This window comes from Pleurodeles waltl, chromosome 6 (genome assembly GCF_031143425.1).
Source record: "Pleurodeles waltl isolate 20211129_DDA chromosome 6, aPleWal1.hap1.20221129, whole genome shotgun sequence".
Taxonomy (NCBI): Eukaryota; Metazoa; Chordata; class Amphibia; order Caudata; family Salamandridae; genus Pleurodeles; species Pleurodeles waltl.
The window spans coordinates 1,652,627,905-1,652,648,195 of NC_090445.1; the positions used below are offsets into that span (position 1 = coordinate 1,652,627,905).

The 20,291-nt window shown below is 42.9% G+C and overlaps 1 protein-coding gene across 2 annotated transcripts in view; it reads left to right on the forward strand.

Annotated features, from left to right (window-relative positions):
• The window catches only part of COL5A1 (collagen type V alpha 1 chain), a 425,380-nt gene that overhangs the window by 299,965 nt on the left and 105,124 nt on the right, over positions 1 to 20,291 (forward strand). For both annotated transcript variants that reach the window (XM_069241581.1, XM_069241580.1), the window contains exons 24-28: positions 937 to 981; positions 3,469 to 3,522; positions 5,002 to 5,046; positions 14,455 to 14,508; positions 18,252 to 18,296. In XM_069241581.1, coding sequence (XP_069097682.1) covers positions 937 to 981; positions 3,469 to 3,522; positions 5,002 to 5,046; positions 14,455 to 14,508; positions 18,252 to 18,296 — 243 coding nt within the window. The remainder of the gene's footprint in view (positions 1 to 936; positions 982 to 3,468; positions 3,523 to 5,001; positions 5,047 to 14,454; positions 14,509 to 18,251; positions 18,297 to 20,291) is intronic.

The window sequence follows — 20,291 nt, forward strand, 5'->3', positions numbered from 1 at the left end:
TTTAAGCAGACCAATTTTCTTAAAGGAAACAAGGCTCTTTTTTGTGTTTTTTTAAAGTGTTTCTTTGTTTCAAAGTTGCAGTAAGAGGTGGAAATGGTCACCTGGGCGATTACCTACTCATTCTGAACTTTTTACCCCAGTTTACAAAGGGGAAGGTGTCCAAAGGGGACCCCTTCCTTTTTATGAATCAGTGACCACCCCAACTGGGAAGGTCAGTAATGTTCAATGGTTTGCAATTGCTTTAACTGTAGATAGGAACCGCAATTTGCAAAGGACACCCATAACAAGCCGTTTCTAAATTGCGATTCATAATCCATTTTCACACCCATTTAAGGAGCTGGCAAAACTGTACTGACTTATAAAATGGGATTAGAACCTTACCAGAAAAATGTAGGTGTCACAAACCCACATCAGGTTTGCATCCATGAAAAAGCTTAGTACACCTGGCCCTATATTCCCTAACACCAAGAGCCAAACCCAGAGTCTAGGTATCATACTATTCACCAATGGCCTAGAACAATCCCACAATGCCAGTGTACTACATTGACAGCCCTCAAAAGATTGTTGTACCAAACTGGGAGGCTAGGATGCCCATGGAAAGTATTCATTCTGATGTTGAGAGGCTGTGATTTTAGGTGTCCTCTCACCACTTTCTTACCTGAGCCAAACTATAAAGAAACTGGAGACAGACACAGACGGCTGTCCTGTTTCAAAGTTTTCATGAAAATCTCCCTAAGTTAATAACGTGGACATTTCATACTGAGACTTCCTGCCACATTAATGCCCTTATGTGTATTTTCAGTGTTCCAGAGGTTCCTGAGCTGCTCACTTTCTAGCTCCTAAATGTTGGAAGCACAAACTTAATGGTGATTGGCCAGCTACATATTAAAGGGAACAATTGTGTTCTGAACTTATGTCTCTTTTCCCTTTCTACAGGGTCTCCCAGGGCCACAGGGTGCTATTGGTCCACATGGAGACAAAGTAAGTTAACTCACTACATCTGTAGGAATATAATAGTGTGGAGAAGAAAGTGTTCAGGCGACAGAGGGGAATGATGAAAGATGTGTTCTGTAAAGATACAGTTTGCTTCAAAAGCTTTTTGTTAGCATATTTAACATCTTTTAACATCTGCTTACATCACTTTGGATGTTGTACAGTGACAGAAAGGGGGAATAGTACTGAATGTCTCAAAGTTAGCTTGATTTATAGCCAGAAATGGCAAAAAGTGGGAAGGTCCTCTGAGTCATCAGCTATCCATTTTACTGGCATCCAAAGGCGTGTTTGATGCTCTGCTTTAGTGCACACGTTTTGGCTGTCATTGAAGATAAAGGATGTTGAGTCTCGAAGAGGAGGGAAAGGTGTATTTCAGATAGAATAAGAAGGCTAGGTATGAGGTGTAGGGAATGGAGGATCAGAAACAAGGTTGGATGGTTTGTGACAGGATAGTTGTGTGTGGTATGATGGGATGTGGTGGTGGGGCAACGCTGAGTGCATGCTGTGAAAATGGGTTCTGAGTGAAGTTTCTGGGGGGATGATAAGGTGGAGAACTGTAGGGATTTATTTGTTCTATACTGGCATATGATAGATCTATGTCAGTGCAGAAGGGCAAGGAGTAGATTTGAAGGAGACAGGTGGGGTGTATTGCGAAGCAAGTATAGGTGAGTTGTTATAGAGGGTCTGGTGCGGATCAGAGTAGATTGATTTAATGTGGGGTGGGTTCAATACCTGATTACAGTGTAAGAAGATATGGTTGGGTGAGGACAGCCAAGGAAGCCTCAGTTTTGGGTGACTGGAAAAAAATAATCTTTGAGTGACATTGGAAACTAGGTTAATAGATAGTAAATTTGTAGAAGGTTGGATTTAAATGTTGAGTTTGATTTGGGGGCAGTGGCTTAATGCAAAGTGGGATAGGAAGAGTATTTGTGGGATAGGAGCGCATGACTATATGTTGTGCCAGTGGTGCTGCTTTAATGTGAGTTGTGGGAAAATGGCTGGATGAGCGTAAGATGGACTGTGATGTGAAATTGATACTTTGGGTAGGTTTTGTAAAAGGTGATGATCGGGTGTTGGGGAATAAATGATTTGGTCAGAGCACAAAGGGAATTTTGTGTGTTTGTTGAAGGTCAAAGGCTGCTTGTGATTGTTGTGATTGTATAAAAACGTTTGATTGTGGGTTTGGAAACAGAGGTGTGGCAGCAGTGAAAGGTGAGTGAGGGCTCGAAAAGTACGGATTGGTGAAAAATGAGAGCTAAAACAGGATGTGTAGTCAAACATTAACACTGGATGAAAGTTGAAAGGTGCAGGTTAAGTGTGAATTTGGACAATATGTTTTGGTGTGGGGTGAAAGTGGATACTTGGTTTGAGGTTGGAGGGGATACCCTGAAGTGTGTTGTGAAATGGTTGGATGTAGCTTCATGGTCAATATTGTGTGACAGCTGGAAGGAGAGCTGAAGTGTGGATTAGGAGGGCAAGGTTGAGTTTTGAAGGATGAGGCATATTGGACAAGCTGATTTGAGATTGGGAGGCTATAGTTTAGATAAAGCTGGCTTGACGGCTAAATGTGGGTTAAGAAATGAATGTTGGGTTCGACTTTGAGAAGAAAGTTGGGAGTGATGCAATCGCTGGAAACAATGTGCCCATGGGTGGTAAGCATGGAGAATGGAAGGAATATTGGTGTGGTGTCGGCATGGTCGGATGTGAGGATTGATCAGAGTAAATTATTTGGTAACAGATGGGGAAGGAATTAGCAGATTTGCCTGGAAGTAAAGGGGTGAATTTTAGATGGGCCAAGAGAGGTAGGCTAGATGAGATGTTAGACTTGAACATTGTGTTTGAAAGAATTATTTTGTATTGGTTGGAGCTAAGTCATTGGGTGTGTGATGCAAAGGGAGGGTTGAGTATAGGTTTGAAAGTAAAAGAATAGGCTTGACTGTGACAGGATTGTTGGTTGTAGGTGTGTATAGTATGATTTGTTGTGGGATGACATGAAAATATAAGGGTTGGGCTGAAAAGGGAAAAATAAAAGTTGACTCAGAGAATGAGATACCTGCTGAAAATCATGGAGCTCACCAACATATAGGTCAAAATCATGTTTTACGATTTTGTCACTTTACAGAAAAAAGGATAAAACATTGCTTCACTCAACTTTGTTGCGTGAAAAAAAGATGTTTGCAAATTTAGGAAACAATGACAAAAGGCACACTTTCTTTTGTTCTGGATTTAACAGAATAGCGCTCCATGTGCAAATGAATGCACCTTAGATGACATCGTGGAGACATATCTGTCAGTGGTTGGGGAACAGATATAGTTAGTCTATGTTTTGTTTAAATTTTTGGCCATTGCAGAAATGCAAAAAGGAAACTAGCCATACTCTGTAATTTGCAAGTCCATTTATCATGCAAAAAAAAATATTTTGTTTTATATAGCAATGCTACTATCCACTTGTTTGACTATGTTTTTTTCTCCCAGGGTCCTTTGGGAAAACCAGGCCTACCAGGTATGCCAGGAGCAGATGGACCCCCGGTGAGTGTCTTTGGTTTACTTTGAGAACTGTAGAAACCTTTGTTCAGAGAGGCAGAATGTATAAAGATATAGAAGTTGTGCACCTGGGAAGGCTGATTGGTGTACAATGTAGTAACTGTGCAGCATATACTTCTAGAGATCAACCAAAGCCTTGTGGTATCAGAAAGAATAATTAACACTGTATAGGAGTTGCATGGTGGCTCCTTAGGACATCGAAGAGGTAGTATATCAAATCGGCTCAGCTAGCGTCTTTAAGTATAATTTTAGCCTACATATTAGTAACTAGCCATTCTTCATTGCAAATTCTTCAGACTCCTCGTGGATGGGGCCGAATCAGGATCATTCTTCTCCCATAATGGCAGAACTCATAATTTACCATTTTAAAGACATTTCCAAGTTATATTTCAGGTACATTCTAGGCAAAACATTCACATTTTCTACAGAAACTATAAAATACATTTTGAGTTGTTCTTTTTAGCTAAATATGTAAAATACTCTAAGGAAAATTCACCTTTTATGCTAAAAAAATAATTGGTACAAAAGTAAATGTGTACAGTTTTCATGCTGAAACAAATTTGGATTTTCTTTCTTCTGCCACAAGAAAAACAAATTCCCAATATCTTCAAATTTGTCATCAAATTTTGCATGCTGTTGGATTTTTGGCAGCAAATACAAATGTTGTTGTTTTAATATGTTGTTTTATATATGATGTTTTGATCAATTTCATTAATTTGTATTGTATTTAAGTTTGTTGCCTGTAGGCTTGCTGTTCGTTTAGAAAAAACCATCAACAAGTGCCGTTATTCAAAGCATAGCAGGTTTTGTTCACCAGTTCATACCAGACAGAAGAGTGGTAGTTAATTCTATTTTTACATTTTGGCATTCCAGCCTTTTTCCTGGTTCCACTTTGAATAATGGTGTATGGACCAAAGTAAAAAAGCTAAGAATAAAACATAATTTAAAATATGTTCATTCTTCAAAAAGGCTCTAGTGAAAGAAACGGGTGAATGTTATTCTATCAAATAATTTTCTAAAAAATAAAATTACCTTATTTAATATTGTGCTCCTTGTATCATATTTTTTAGACTTTTTTCTAAAATGATTCCACTTGGAGATGGGTGGCCATTCAGTTAAGGTAGTAGGCACCTAGGTCAGCTCCTCCAAATCAGTTTTTTTCCTTTGCATCCTGCTACTTGTAGTTCTCTTGTATCCTATTCAACACAAGGTATACAGGCCCTGGAATACAAGGAACAAAAGCTGGATCTGACGATTCAGAAAACATGAGAGTGTTCTCTGAATAAAAAAAAAACAAGCAAAGCATCTTTTGTGAAACTGGGGCTGCAGGGATTAATTATAAAATGGAGACACTTTGATACAGTACCAGCATCTTGGAGCTCATCATTGCCTTATGATAAATTAGCACTGGGGATTTTTGTCACATCACGGTGTGCTCAGCATCTTTCTTCTGTGCTTTGACAGGGACATCCAGGAAAAGAAGGTCCCTCTGGAGAGAAAGGTGGTCAGGTGCGTGTGAATATGTGTATTGTTGTACGTATGTTTCCCTGTCTGTATATGTCTCGGTAACACTACGGCAACTGATGATGTTAAGAGTTATTTGGGAGTTTAACACACATGCTTTGTACCTATACTGCAGACATGAATTTCTAATACATTTGTGCATGAATTAAATACAAAAATTATATATATGTGTGTGTGTGTGTATTTATATATGTGTGTATGTATATATATATATATATATTATATATATATAGAGAGAGAGAGAGCGAGAGAGAAGGAAAGCAGCACACCAATTGTTGCACACCCTTTTAATGGTGCAAAGAATGACTCGTCCACGCTTAAACAAGCCTTTGTCAAGTTCTTGACAAAGGCTTGTCTAATCCAAAACGTGTTGTTCTTTGTACGAATAAACTGGTGTGCCACTTTCCTTGTTTCCCTCTGGGATTGGCTTGTTCACAGATATTTGACGGGTGCTGTAACCGTCGCTGGCACCGGGAGGCAGCATGTACACCATATATTCCCATAACTCACAAACCAAAAGCGATGCGTATGACCTTACTATAAGCACAAATAACAACAACTAGAAGCACAATGTAATTAAAAAAACAGCACGTACCAACTAGTATTCCCAACCATAAATAATATTAGGTTCATAGTCATCTCTTTCATTGTGTTGCGAGTGTGGTTGTATGTAATCACATCTTTAGGATCATTTACGTTGCTTGTATTTACATGTCACATCAATAGTGAGGTTGTAAACATTGCATTTGGTGTGCCATTTATGGTTTGCATGGCTATTGTAATTAGAAATGTTACTTTAGTATCCTCGACTACAATAAAGCCTATAGAAACCTGGGCAGATTCTAAGTAGAGTACCTTTTAACTCTGAGAATGGATCACATCACAGCGAAACCTTGCTGCCTAATCTAAATCTTACGTCTAAGATATACTGACTAGTAAGACCCACCTCACCACAATGATGTGGCTACTCACCGGCCAGCACATACATATCTGCCTGTCTCTACATCTGAAGGTTCAAACTCTTGCATCTTCCTGGTTAGCACTCGATTCAAGTCTGTAAGCCCCTGCCTCATGCGCTGCTCCTCCAAATGTCCTCCTCATCTTTGGTCCACCTCTTTTCTACACGTTTCTTGTGACTCACGCTGTGTTTGAACCATGTCTATTTACAGGTTTTTGTCAATCTCTTGTAATATCAAGTGCCAGGCAGTTCATGGATATTTGTCTGTGCAACTCTTTGATGCATTTAAAACCTGATTCGTCCATTACAATGTGTAAATAAATTAATACATAAGTGAAATTACCATCAGCTGAATTGCTCAACAAGATGGCACTCTAATAATGCTGTTTGAGCTGATGTGAGAATTTGAGTTTAATAGGAGGTATTTTTGCACCGTGTACTAGACTGCATCTTGATCCTTCGCTGTGGTGTGCACTGCGTATATTGCACACTCATCCACTCAATAAAAATAAAACAATAGTATGAAATCAAACAATATCACATAGCAGTTTGACACAGTTTTTCAGCCTATAGTGCTATGCGTATTGGGACACGCAGTTTCTCTTTTCCCATGATAGTTCCCCAGTTGAGGTCCCACTGTGCTGTGTGGTGCTGAATGTAAACAGGGCCGTCACAAGGGGGAGTAACCGTTTGCCCCAGTTCCAGCCTTTTTCAGGGTCTCACCTGTCACTGTTAAATTTAACTTTATATCCCAAAGGTGGAGTAGACGGTCTTTGTGGTTTATTCTTGATAAGGCAGGTAACCGTAGCTGCTACTAGGTGTCGTTAAAAGAACGCAGAAGGGTCAGGCATCACAATTGTGACCTTACCCCTACAAAAACGTCTGATAAGCCTGGCTGTAAATTTCACCCCTGTAATATGTGGCCTGTTGAATAATATGTGCTAAGCAGGATAAACTGGGGGTAATCTTGTTGTATTGCCGGATCATGGCACATTTGCAGGACACCCAGGAGCATATTTATGAAAATGTGGCACATCAGAGCTGGGTCGCCACTTTTGCTGCGCTCCCCTACCGGCACCTAACGCCGCCATGTGTGCACTGTATTTATGATACGGTGCACCATGTTGGTAGTTAGGGAACTAGCATCAGAAATGTTGATGCTAGTTTGCTGCTTTGCAGAATTCGCGCCAAAAATGTTTACTCTAATCCTGCAAAGTGAATGGACACAGATTGAAAACAATGGGAGCCTCATTTTAACTCTTGCCTTAGGCAGGTGTTAAAAATGACACTACAAATGGCGCAGTGGAATCTCATAGATTCCACTGCACCATTTTTCTGGGCCTCCTAATGCCGAAACACAAACCTGACGCAGGCGTAATGTGGCACAGTGGTTTACAGGTGGTGGAATGCATGCATAATGCCACTTTGTAAATATGGCACAACGTTTTTGCCCCTCTAAGGCCACATTAGCATCAAACAAAATGACACTAATGTGGCGCAAGGTGGCGCTAGGGCCTTCATAAATATAGCTCTCAATTCTTAGCCTGTGTCGTGCATTTATAAATCAATGCTTAACAAATTGTTAGTCTATAGCCTTATAATCCATCGGAGCAGGCTATGCATGCCATTAAAGGCCCGCTCCAGCATTAAAGGCTCGAACAAAAGGCGGGGGCCTTTATCAAGGGAGTGGGCCTTCAATGGCCGGTATAGCCCAGCTATGGAAGGCTATAAGACTATTAGAATATTCCGTCCCTAGAGGGCAGAATATTCTAAAAGGTAACACAATGGCCTCAAGGAGCCCGACAGGGTTGAAATCCTCCTGGTCTCTGTGAGGCCTTTGTTCACAGCAACAGCTGTGAAAAGCAAACATTGGATTGTTGATGCTTGAGGCTTTTACCACCCATTAGAAGCCTGGAGCGCTCCATTGTCTTCAATGGAGCGCTCAACATTCCAAACTTCTAATAATTGTTATTAACGAAGCTACTGATCACTGAAACAGGTGCTGCTTTTTAAATAAAAGTCCAGCAGTAGGAACATAGGGCCTAATTTATGAGGCCTTATTGTCACATTGCGCCACCAGAGCGTAATTATTTTGATGCTCCGGTGGCACAGTGTGCCAGCCAATATTTACAATGCCACACAAAGCCACCATGTGTGGCATTCATGGCCTTGTAAATATGGACCCCTTTCATGCATAACACTGCGTGAAAGGGGCATTCCATGTTTGTTGCTTGGTGTGTCCCCAAGTAACACCCATGGAACCCAAAGGAATTTGACACATTCCCAGATTTACAAGTCTGGGAATGCGTCAGATTCCTGTGCCACCTCAGGGGTAGTGTAAAAATTTTGTAACAAGGAGAAATATTGTTATTTTGCCCCGTTTGTTTCCTCTTTCTATGTGTGCTGCATTCTGCAGCATGCATAGTAAGAGGAATACACCTCTTGTGGTTGTGTTTGGCAGGAAAGTGTCCCTTCCTACACAAAAACAACCATCCCCACAATGCAGGTACTCTTGCACCATAGTGCAAGGGTGCCTGCTTGGCGCTAGTCATCAATTTGTATGCCAGCAAAGGGGGAGAAGGCAGAACTGTACCGTATCTTGTAGATACAGCACAATTCTGCCCATTCCCGATGGTGCAGAACGGCGCAGGAAGGCACTTGCTACTCCGTCCTGCACCACAGGCCTCGTAAATCAGGCCAATAGTTTTCTGTTGACATAAAGAATCTTGCTACCCTACAAGCACCTCTTTAGGCACTTGATCTTTCAGGAGAGGTACTTTATGAAGAATCGAAGAGGAAAACCAATAAGTGCTTTCTGAAAAACTCTCTAAAACAGTTTGTTCCCAGTGCAGGAAATCAGAATTATCCCCGGCAAAAATGTTCCAACCAGCCCCACAATCCAGAAGGTTGTGATTAGAATGGGGCCATGGGGGCTACATGGCTATGTCATGGCAGCTCATCCTGCTCTGAAAGCTGTGCGATAGATTGTGGCCTAGCGGGGAAATGCCAGAGTGCTGAGTGGCCAGCGCGGCCCTGCTGGCCGAGTCCCTGCCTGTGCAGGAAAGGGCTAAAACTTTTAAATAAAGCATGTTTTGATTACTACTTTGACAAGAAAATACTGCTCAATTTTTCAATCCTACAGATTCATCTCACCTGCCCTACTGTGCCTCCAGCACCCCGTCCATTATAGTGATCCCTCATATAGTGATCAAATACCACATTTAGATTTTAGTGATCCCTCAAGAGACCAAGACACCCCCCCACATCTGCATCCCTCATACATGAGTGCAGCCTATTATGTGATATCTGTATTACACAACAAAGTCGGCACAAAGTGAATGCAAGAACTTGTAATAATTAAATAAATAAATCCATTAAATAATATAAATAAATACATGAATGAATCAACAAATAACATAAGCAAGCGCTTATACTGCACATGATTTTCACACAACAGGCAAACAATGATAATAAAAACAATAATAATGCAATCATATCACTGATAGCAATAAAAATCAGTGTATCAGTTTATATAACGTGCACTTACACACACTCGCACAAAATACACACACACAAAAACACATACTCATTTGTTTGTTAATGTTTGATGCCAGTTGCTGGAATATCACCGCCTGCGACTGTCAAACTAATGCCCACCATCAGAACACTTAGTAAAAAATTTCTTGTCTCTGGGTATGTTAAAAAACGGGGTGATACTTAAGGGTATGCAACATTTCTGCAATTTGCTTCTGTGTAATTATGCAAAATTTTCCGCAAAATATGCAAAATCATGAGCTATGTAAATCCAGCATTTGGTGCTTCATAATGGTGGGAAATGCATTATTTGGTCAATATTCCAAGCAAGGGCTCATTTCACACTTAAAAAAGCGCAAATACCACAATTTCCTAAACAACAGCCACTTGTGATATGGCTGTTCCCACGTTCTAATTTTGCAGTGAATTGCAGCATCGTTAAGTGATGTGTAATTTTGAGAATTGTGAGCAACAAGGCTAATGCACAATTCCTGAAATTGAACTGGCATAATTAAAATTTCTCCCTGGCCTAGTAGTATTACTCTGTACAGTAGCGCTCCTTATATCAGCCTCGACATGATAAAAAGAGGAGCTGATGCTACCTGGTTTAAACCATTAATCAAAAAGTCAAAGGTGGATTTCCCAAGCCACGGGGTTATCTCGCAACTTCTAGTGGCGTGTCGGTTTATAATCACGAGGCAGCTCTATTGAAGAATAAAAAATGAGGAACAGATTGTGCCTCAGATAGAGGTGGGCGAGCCACTGAAAGCTCAACCCTGGCCCTAGCCTAAAGCCCAGCTCTGGCTCAAGTAGAGGTCAATCAATCAATCAATGAGTGAATTTATAAAGCGCGCTATGTACCCGACAGGGTTTCGAGGCGCTGGTGAGGGGGGGGGGGGAGCTGCTAGCGTTCGAAGAGCCATGTCTTGAGGAGTCTCCTGAAGGTGAGGAGGTCCTGGGTCTGGCGTAGAGAGGTGGGGAGAGAGTTCCAGGTCTTGGCGGCGAGGAAGGAGAAGGATCTGCCGCCAGAGGTCTTGCGCTGGATTCGGGGGACGAAGGCGAGGGCGAGGTTGGCAGAGCGGAGTTGGCGTGTGGGGACGTAGAAGTTGAGTCTGGTGTTCAGGTAGGTGGGTCCGGTGTTGTGTAGTGCCTTGTGTGCGTGGGTGAGTAGTTTGAATGTGATCTTTTTTTCCTCAGGGAGCCAGTGGAGGTCCTTCAGGTGGGGGGAGATGTGACATCGGCGGGGTATGTCGAGGATCCTTTTGGAACCACAAGCCCTTAAGGAGCCGAGCTTTCATGTGGCTTCTGCCTCTCTCCCTCTACCTGGGACATGATGTTACAGCCAGAGCCGCCAACTATGGAAATAGGAAACCAGATTTGATTGTTGGCATTGACTCTACACCATGTGATTCTGGGTAATTCACTCAATCTCCCCATGCCTAGAAACAATGTATGTGACCTTGGGTAATGTAACTGGTGCTCATGTAAAGCACACCAATACCTTTGGGTTGAGTTTGCGCTATATTTTAAAAACTAGAAGAATGCAGTAGAAGGTAAATTCAAAGAAATAATGAAAGGAGAGCCAAATAGATACCCATTTACTGGCTGATTTCTACAGATTGAAACCAGAAAACCTGGATAAATCACGGCTTCCCTGCTTAAATTGCATGATCTGAGGCAAATTGTTTATTCCACCTAAACTGTGTTTTTCTTTAACATAGCATGTGAAAGCAGCTTCGAATATGTGAGTTTAGTCGGCCAGTTCTACAAGTGTCTCTTCTAAAAAGTAGTTCTCAGTGCAGTGCTATGATGTGTCCTATTAATGTCAAAGATTCCACATGATTATTTATTTTTTTAACTCTAAAGAAACGTTATTATATTTGAAGTGGCTTGTTGTACGATTTAAATAACATTTTAGCCGATCTATTGCCTCAAAATGTTTTCCTGGGAACGGCAGAGCGTTTTAGAAAATCCTTTAAGTGTAACCACTACGCTCTGGGGAAAACATCAACCCCTCTCTGCCATCTACCACCGTTTGGCCACACGATGGCAGTGCTGCACTTCGATTCAGACACTATAGTATCAGCCGTCTCAGAAGGAAAAAAATGTCCATGGAAGTCACGGTAGAGGCGGGATAAATTGGGATCAGGCATCTAACATCTCTCTCAAATATTGTCCGGGCCACGCCTACAATCGAAGAATGTAACATTCCAGTTTGATCCACACTTTCCAGCTTGCCTGTGAGAATATTAAATTTATAATTTTTCGGTGAAATTAACTTTTTAGGAACCTTTCCTGTCTCACACCACAGTTTTGAAACATATTTTAAAACTACAAAACACATATTCAATCTCTATCACGAACAATTTGCACTTATATTGGCGTAGTTTAATTAGAAGTTTCCCCATAAAGTAAATTTAATTCACACATAAGCCTTGGAAGTTTGCTACAATTTTTGGTTGTTACAAGATTCGTCCTGTCTTGCACATTTTAAGTGTAAATAAAGGAATTGATAAAGCATTGTGCTTTATATTGTGTTGTCGCACACCAATTAGTGTGCACATTAGGAGACCCTTCCTAACTTCTATTTCACAGTGCTAACCTTGCTCATAGTGTGGGGTCCTTGGCTGCATGGTCATCAAGGTTCACCTTGAAGCACAGCGCTTCCTCTTAGCACAGACTGCTTCTATGTGCTGACAGAATAACAAGCACGAGTAGACACTTGCCGATTATCACAAGAACTAAAGTTTGTTTTTAAGTGCAGAGAATTGCAATTGACTTTTCAGGGACGGTGAGATAGATGTTGGCTTTAGGCCAGAAAACCTGATCCCCTGAAATGTTCCTGTAACCCCATATCTGACTCCGAAGAGAGCCATCTTGCGTTAGTAGCTGTTATACAAATGTTACAGTACAATACACGACACAGCACTGTGAGTGCAATCACGTCACCAGCTGCACACATTGAAGAAATAAAAACAAACTGCAGAACATCCGGGAGATGAGTTAACTTCCAAGTCACCTGTCGTCGGGGTCAGGGGCACGACAGCCTGGCGAAAGGGGTGATTGTCAAAAGAGACAGAGCGGGGGAACTTGGGAGAAATGTGTGTAGGTACAAGAGAGAGAAGGAAACCCAGGGACTTGCTACGGCCGTTGCATGATTTTGGAAGGGTCTCCTCCTTGACTAAAAAATAAAAATAAATTAAATAAATACATAAAATTCAAAAAAATGCAAACAATTCGTAAGTGAATTTAAATAAACCCATGCGTGCACCTATGTCCCTTTTTATGTCAATATCAAAAGTCAGTGGCAGGCTATGCTGTGCCGGGTCTCTGCACGTGATGCACACCGAGACAGATTAGTGACAGCGAAAAGGACCCGCTGCACCCCACAGCCGTCTGTCAGCCGCGAGACAAGGCATCTCTATTCCTGCCACATCCCATTCAGCTGATGAGCTTAGTAGCTGTCAATACTACCTCATTAGCCGCCTGTCAGCCTCGATTGCGGCTCACGAGAAGATGGCAGGGCCGGGTGCACTGAACAAAAGAGCACTGACGCCTGCTGACCAGTGCAGGCCGACCTTCAGCTGGGGGCAGGAATCCAGGGGCCCCTGTAGGATTGTCACCAGGGTTATCAGAGGGAAGACCAACCCAGTCCAGCTCCAGGAGGCGCTATGCAGGGTCCAACCCCTCACAAGCGCCACTGAATGCATTCGCTTCACATTCACGCGTCTTGGCGCATAAAAACCATAGGCAAACAATTAAAAAAATAAAAATAAAAATAAAAGCCCTAGAAAAACACCAGCCAAATGGGCAGCCACATACAAACTGCACTGTAAAGAACACTGCACGGAAAGAAGAGGGGAAAAAACAACACAGTTAAATTGTGCATTCAGGTACCCCGGTGCCACTCACCACAAGCCTGCAAGAAGTTCGATAATATGTTTTGAACTGTATTTCAAACTACACTTCACGGTAGAGACAGACCCCATTGACTGCGCTCACTAGCATCACTGATCAGCATGAAGTATGTGAATGCTTTCCAGTGTTCGCTACGCAGGTGTAGCTAAACCTTGGGACGACCAGCATAGTTATAAGCCCCTAGCGCCTCCTTGTGCCACATTAGTGTCATTCCTTTTTATGCTAATGTGGTGTTAGGGAGGCTTTTTTGCCACGCCATATTTACAAAGTGGCGCCACTTTGTAACGGCTTGCACCAGATTATGCCTGCGCCAGGCATAATGTATGCAAGGGGGGCATTCCAACACTAGGAGGCCCGCAAAAATGGTGCAGTGAAATTTACAAGATTTTGGCATCAGTTTTAATGCCTGCTCAAAGCAGGCACACCCGTAGTAACCTTTGGGCCTTCTTGCACTTTGCTGCACTAGCTTCAACACTTTTGATGCTAGTGCAGCAAAGCACCACAATAGCGTAAAAAAATCTGATGCTTTTGGCCTAACGACCGTTGTGGTGTGCCATTTGGGGGGGTGGGGGCATAAAAGTGTTGCATCATGTATGATGCACCACTTTCATGTAAATATGCCTCTACATATTTTCCTTTCACCCAAATGAATCTCCAATTGTTATGCAGATGGGACTTTCATCCCTAATTTGCTACTGATCCGTACTGTACATGACCACTATATCACAGTGTTCACTGTGTGTTACACCGAAGATATAACCTCTGGAGCACTGCTGAGCGCTGTACCTGATTGTCATAAAGGTGCACATGAAATCACGTATCTAACCACAGGATACGCAGCAGTTACACACACATGACCACATGCGTGCCTCAAATGTTCCATTACAACTGCAGCTGCAGATATTTGTTTCCATGGCAATGATTGTACTTTGCATGAGCCTGTGCTAGATTATGCACCGGTCTAACTCTCTGTTTCTTTCCAGGGCCCAGCTGGTCCGCAGGGCCCCATCGGATATCCGGGACCTCGTGGTGTCAAGGTAAGCACTGCGCTGCCTCCAGAAACAGCTGCCGCTATCTACTTACGGCTTGCACTAAACTTACCTAAAAATGATAAACTCAGTTTATAGGACTGAGAAGGTTACCTCACTTACTAATATATTTGTACAAGTTACCATGGACCTGGGCAAGAAGGGTACCACAAAGTTTATACATATCCCTAAAGAACATCTGCAACTTGTTCAGCATGCATCTTTCTGTCTTTCTGTGTGCCTGTTCGTTCATCTGCCCTCAGTACAGACGACTTACACATCCTATCCATCTAACCATCCATCTGCTCATCCAACCATCTGTGAAATCCATCCATCCATCCACCCACCTATTTAGTTGTGTGCCAACCGGCTTGCCCGTCTGTCCATCCATCTCTCCGTCCACCCACCCATCCCCCATCCACATCAATCCATCTAGCTGGGCTTAGATAAGTAATGTGACTTTTCAAATTAAGGAAAGGACCAGAGTGAACTGAAAAGTGTCGAGAATTTCAGTATTTCTTTGTTTCACATTTTTTCGAGAACAAGCAACGTTCTCTGAATACAATTCTGTCTTTTCGTCAACTAAATTTACCTTATTTTGAAAATATATATTTTTAAATATTTAGTCAGTTTTGGATAAAACAGGCAAATTGTGGGACTTACATCATAGCTTAGATTTTAGTTCAGTGGTTTTCTTAAAACGCTTTTACTTAGATTTCATCAGTGGGTAATAACCATAGATAGTACTGTTTTTTGAATCCACATCATCATTCAAAAGTCTGGGTCCGCAGTTCCCTAAGAGCACATGAACACCCACGAAAATTGTTAATTAAAATGATCGCATTTTATCAAACCCTCTGCAGTCAGATCCAAGGACTGGCCTAGCTCTCTGCCAGCCAGCAGGCCGTAGGTAGACTTCAGTGGCCCAGCACTCCCAAGCTGCTCCAGTCTCACCTGCTGTGATGATATAAGTGAACAGCTCCGGTCTCAAGAGTCACCCCTAAAGGAGGTATTACTCTCAGCTACTGAAGGTGTAACTAGTGAAGATGAGTTAATGAGACCTTCATGATGGATGTAGCCTACCTTCTGGCCATCTCCCGGACATTATGTCCCTCATAGTATGGCTGTAAGCACAGGGGATGGGAAGAAGGAGTGGAAGGGATAGTCCCCTCAATCTTAATCTCCTGTTAGAGGTAGGATTAATAGGCCAATAGATTCATTTGAAAACAAACACTCCCTTTCCTCTAAATATGTTAAACATAGAAGCAAAAATGTAAATATTAAAGATCTGCACTGCATTATGCAACGAATTGCAACCCAAGGGGAGATTTGCACATTGTTGGTCCAATGCAGTACAGAAAAGTTGTTCTCTCTCCCAGTTCTGGCCTTCTTATGGCTTTCATTTGCCAGCACAGACACCCTTGCACTATAGTGACAGGGTGTGTGTGTGAGTTATGTCAAGCATAGCTCTTTATTAGTCGAAGGGAAGCTTTGTAGCATAAAAACTATGCATTAATACTTGTACTAACTTGTATGCAGCACACTTGCTAAGTTTGAAAAGTTTTGAGAAAATAAAACCTTTCTCAAGCCTTATGCCTGCCTTGAGGAGTCATAAGTGTTTGGTGCATATCCCCGTCTACCAGTGTTAGTAGAAAGGAATTGCCATGGGTGGTGGCATCAGAACAATGTCCCACCCATGGAACATGCCCTTGGTGCAAAGTAACACATAGCTCTATTTTCAGCAACTTTCCAATGCGATTCATCATTTGTATTGGAGAGTGAATGCCAACACATTATTTTGCACTGGGCTTGTGCACTTTTGTGATGCCAATCCAGTGTAAGTGTTGGTCAATTTTCCCCAGTGTCTAATTTTCCCATGATCTTTGAAACCACTCTTGTCAAGTGGGGGATTATAATTGTACTGTATTAGTCACATTGATGTTCACATTTTTAAAATGTGTTACTTGTCAGCACTCTCCTTTTGAAGTGGTTCTCACCTAACAAAAACTTTAAAGCACATTTTTTTTCGTGTGAACTGTCCCAAAACACTCATCAGTCTGATGCATATTTTAGATCAAAAGATCTCTCCGCGATCTTCCCTGTCAAGGTTCTTGGCTCGTCCATTCTTCTAGTGCTTTGAAGTTTAGGATGGTATAAGTACTTTATAACCAAACACTAACATCATGTGGGATACAAAGGGAGTGACATTGACACAGGGACACCACCAATGGCACAGGGTCTGTACAGTGACTGGCACACTGCCACAGAAGTGCCAAACCTGACATGGGCATCTTACCTAGGTGCAGTGACAGAAGAGAACTGACACAAGTACACCAACAAGAGGGCACTGGCAAATATACACTGCCACTAGGATACTGGCACAGTGAAATGGACAGCAGCCCTGGGGACACTGAAATAGGCAAACAACACTGAAGGTGGATTAGTGATACTGGAACACTGGCACAGTGCACAAACACTAATCCTGGAACACTGGCACTGGGCAGCTTTGCTTGGACACTGGCACAACATTTTTAGTACTGAAGGATACTAATCCTCTGAGAATGACACTGGGGCACAACACCAAAGAATGCCTCAATATAGAGGCAGTGACACATAGACTGACGGAGAATGCAGCTCTGGTGTAATGCCTGTGGAGGTTGGCAGGGGGCACTGACACAAGGGTGCCGCATGAAGACACTGACGCTGAGGTAATGCCACTGGCACACATACATAAAGCGCCAGCACAAAACCTCCAATACTAACACGAGGATGATATGATGGGGGAGCATTGACATATCTCAAGCATTGACACTAGGGCGCTGACACAGGGACATCATCACTGACATGGAGACATTGACCTGGAGACATTGACCTGGACACAGTGACGCTGGAACGCTGACAGAGGGGACACACATTGTTGCAGCGACAGCATCAGGGAGCAGACACTGGGAGACTAACACAAGCTAGTAGGATACTCACACCAACATATTGATGCTTGGGCACCGCCCCAGGACAGCAACACAACACAGGAGCACCAATATCTCAATTTTATTCCATCCCACGCCTCTTTCTTCCACCACCTTAGACCACATGTATTGTTTTCTTGCTCTTGTTGGTTCTTTTTCGTTCCTGCTCTCCACCCTTGTCACTGTTTTCCTATCTTTTTTCTTCTACCTTCTTTCTCACAAATCTGCTTTTCTTGGTTTTGGTCTGGGGAAATGAGAATTGGATGTTGTCTACACCAGGAAAAAATTGAGAGGATCTGAAACATTTCTAGCATCTCTCTCCCTCTGCCTTGCTCTCGCGCCCCTTCTTCTCACTCTCTCACACCAACCCTTTCTCTCTTTTGCTTAACCTTTTTCTCTTTGTTCCTTCCCTTTCTCTCTCTCTCTCTCTCGTTGTTCCTTCCCGCTCTCTCTCTCTCTTTATTCCTTCCCTTTCTCTCTCTTCCTCTCTCATCGCTCTCATAATATTATCACAGATTTTGGTTTTTGTGGTCATGAGAGTTTAGATTTCAAGAGATAGCACCATATATGAGTATCAGCATTACAATATTTTTTTTTACTTTTACGAACTCTTCATTTTGTTTAACTTTTTCTCGAATTATGCATAATTTCATCCCTCTCAACAAGAAACCAACGTTCACGTCTTGGTGGTAGAATTTCCAGATTCCCGCTTCCAGCTGGAAAGGGCCTGTCTGCATGACTTCAGTGTGCTACACCACCTAATATTAATGTTCGTTTGTTCTGCAGGGGGCTGACGGAATCCGGGGTCTGAAAGGTACCAAAGGTGAAAAGGTGAGCATCATACCGTGGTGATTATCAGTTTGTTTTAGAATCGTGCTACTACTCAGCAAGAGAGGGAGTCACTATCCACAACTTGGTAAATAAAAGACTTGTGTATAGAGACCAGCTTTGAATGGCAGACGCGTCCCAGGCCCATAGCCCACAGGGAGGAGTCTGCCTAACACCATTTGGAAAGGATATATAGAAGTGCTGGTACTCACTATCCACAGAACCTGATTGCTCCTGAGAAGTGCAGGTCCTCTTTAATCAAACGCACTCCAGCCTTGCTGAGAAGAGCAGGTCCTCTACTTTCAAATGAAAGAAGTGGAGGTACTCAGTACTGGACATTACCTGCCCATTTAAAGCACCGCCTACCACCTTGTCTTAAAGGGGCCATCAAGTGACCCAGTCCCACATCACTAACAGTCACTAGGAATGACCATTGTGGAATGTCACTCCCTTTAATATCATCTTGTGCTGCACTAGTCCCAGCCCTCTCCAGCGCCACAATTTATAACACTGAGGCCCATATTTATCATACTTTCACGCAGCACAACGCAGCAAGGCACAGTGCTGCGTGAAAGTAAAAGGCAGGAATGCACTGTATTTAGCATTACACAATGCATTCATGTTCTTTCCTTGTGCTGGTGCACTTTTGGCTGCCAGCACCAACGGAGGCACCCTTGCATCATGGTGCAAGGGACCCTGCATTGCAGGCAGGATTGTTTTTGTGCAGGAAGGGGGATTGTTTTTATGCTGGAAGAGACAACTTCCTGCGCAAAAGCAATCCTCAGAGGCATTTTCCTGTTTCTAATTGTGCTGCACAATCCAGCACAGGTAGAAGGAAGAGAAAAAAAGGAGAAATACAAATATTTCTTTTCATTAAACCTCCCCTGGGGAGGCACAGCATTTTAATGCATTCCCAGGTCTACCACTAATGGTAAATCTGGGAATGCACCAAAATCCATGGCTTGGCGCATGCGAAAACCCATGGAACGCCTCCCTGGGGAACTGTAACCCAAGGCAGCGATTTGTGAAGTCTTCCTTTATCAAGACATACAGGGGCAAGCAAGGTGGCCTTGCGTGGCTTGATGTGGCTTGATGAATCTGACTTTAGTGTTGCATTATCCTTGCGCCCCCAACTTGCATAATGAATGGGAGGCATAACACTATGATAAGTCTGACCCAAAATATTTAAATGATAGTAAAAAGCAAATCAACATTAAGCAATCTGTATATATTCCTCTGGGGAAATATATATTTGATGGCATGTGTGGCTCTGGGGAAATATACAGTATGTTCGATGGCATCTGTCGCTGTAGATACGCATGTTTTGCATAGCTCGCCATCTGGTGTTGGGTCGGAGTGTTACAAGTTGTTTTTCTTCGAAGAAGTCTTTCGAGTCACGGGACCGAGTGACTCCTCCTTTTGTCTCCATTGCGCATGGGCGTCGACTCCATCTTTGATTGTTTTTTTTCCGCCATCGGGTTCGGACGTGTTCCTGTTGCTCCGAGTTTCGGAACGGAAAAACAGCTAAATTTCAGAAGATTTTCATCGGTATTGTTGCGTTCGGGATCGGCGTAGTTAGAATCAACACCGCATCGAAGATCGAAGAGCTCCGGAGCCCTTCGGGGCAGTTTTCGATCCCCCGTCGGGGCCTGCTCGGCCCGACCGCGTGTAGAAGAACGCCGATGGAACGGACCCCGTTCCGTTTCTGTCCCAAATGCCACAACAAATACCCCTATACAGACCAACACTTGGTCTGTAACCTGTGCCTGTCACCTGAGCACAGTGAAGACACTTGCGAGGCCTGTCGTGCGTTCCGGTCCCGAAAAACACTCCGAGACCGTCGAGCCAGAAGACTTCAAATGGCGTCCACGCCGACAGCCCACCGAGAGTTCGAGATACAAGAAGAGGAAGAAACCTTTTCGATACACGAATCGGACTCCGAGGAATTCGACGATCCACAAACCGTGAGTAAGACGTCGAAAACCACTCATAAGAAGA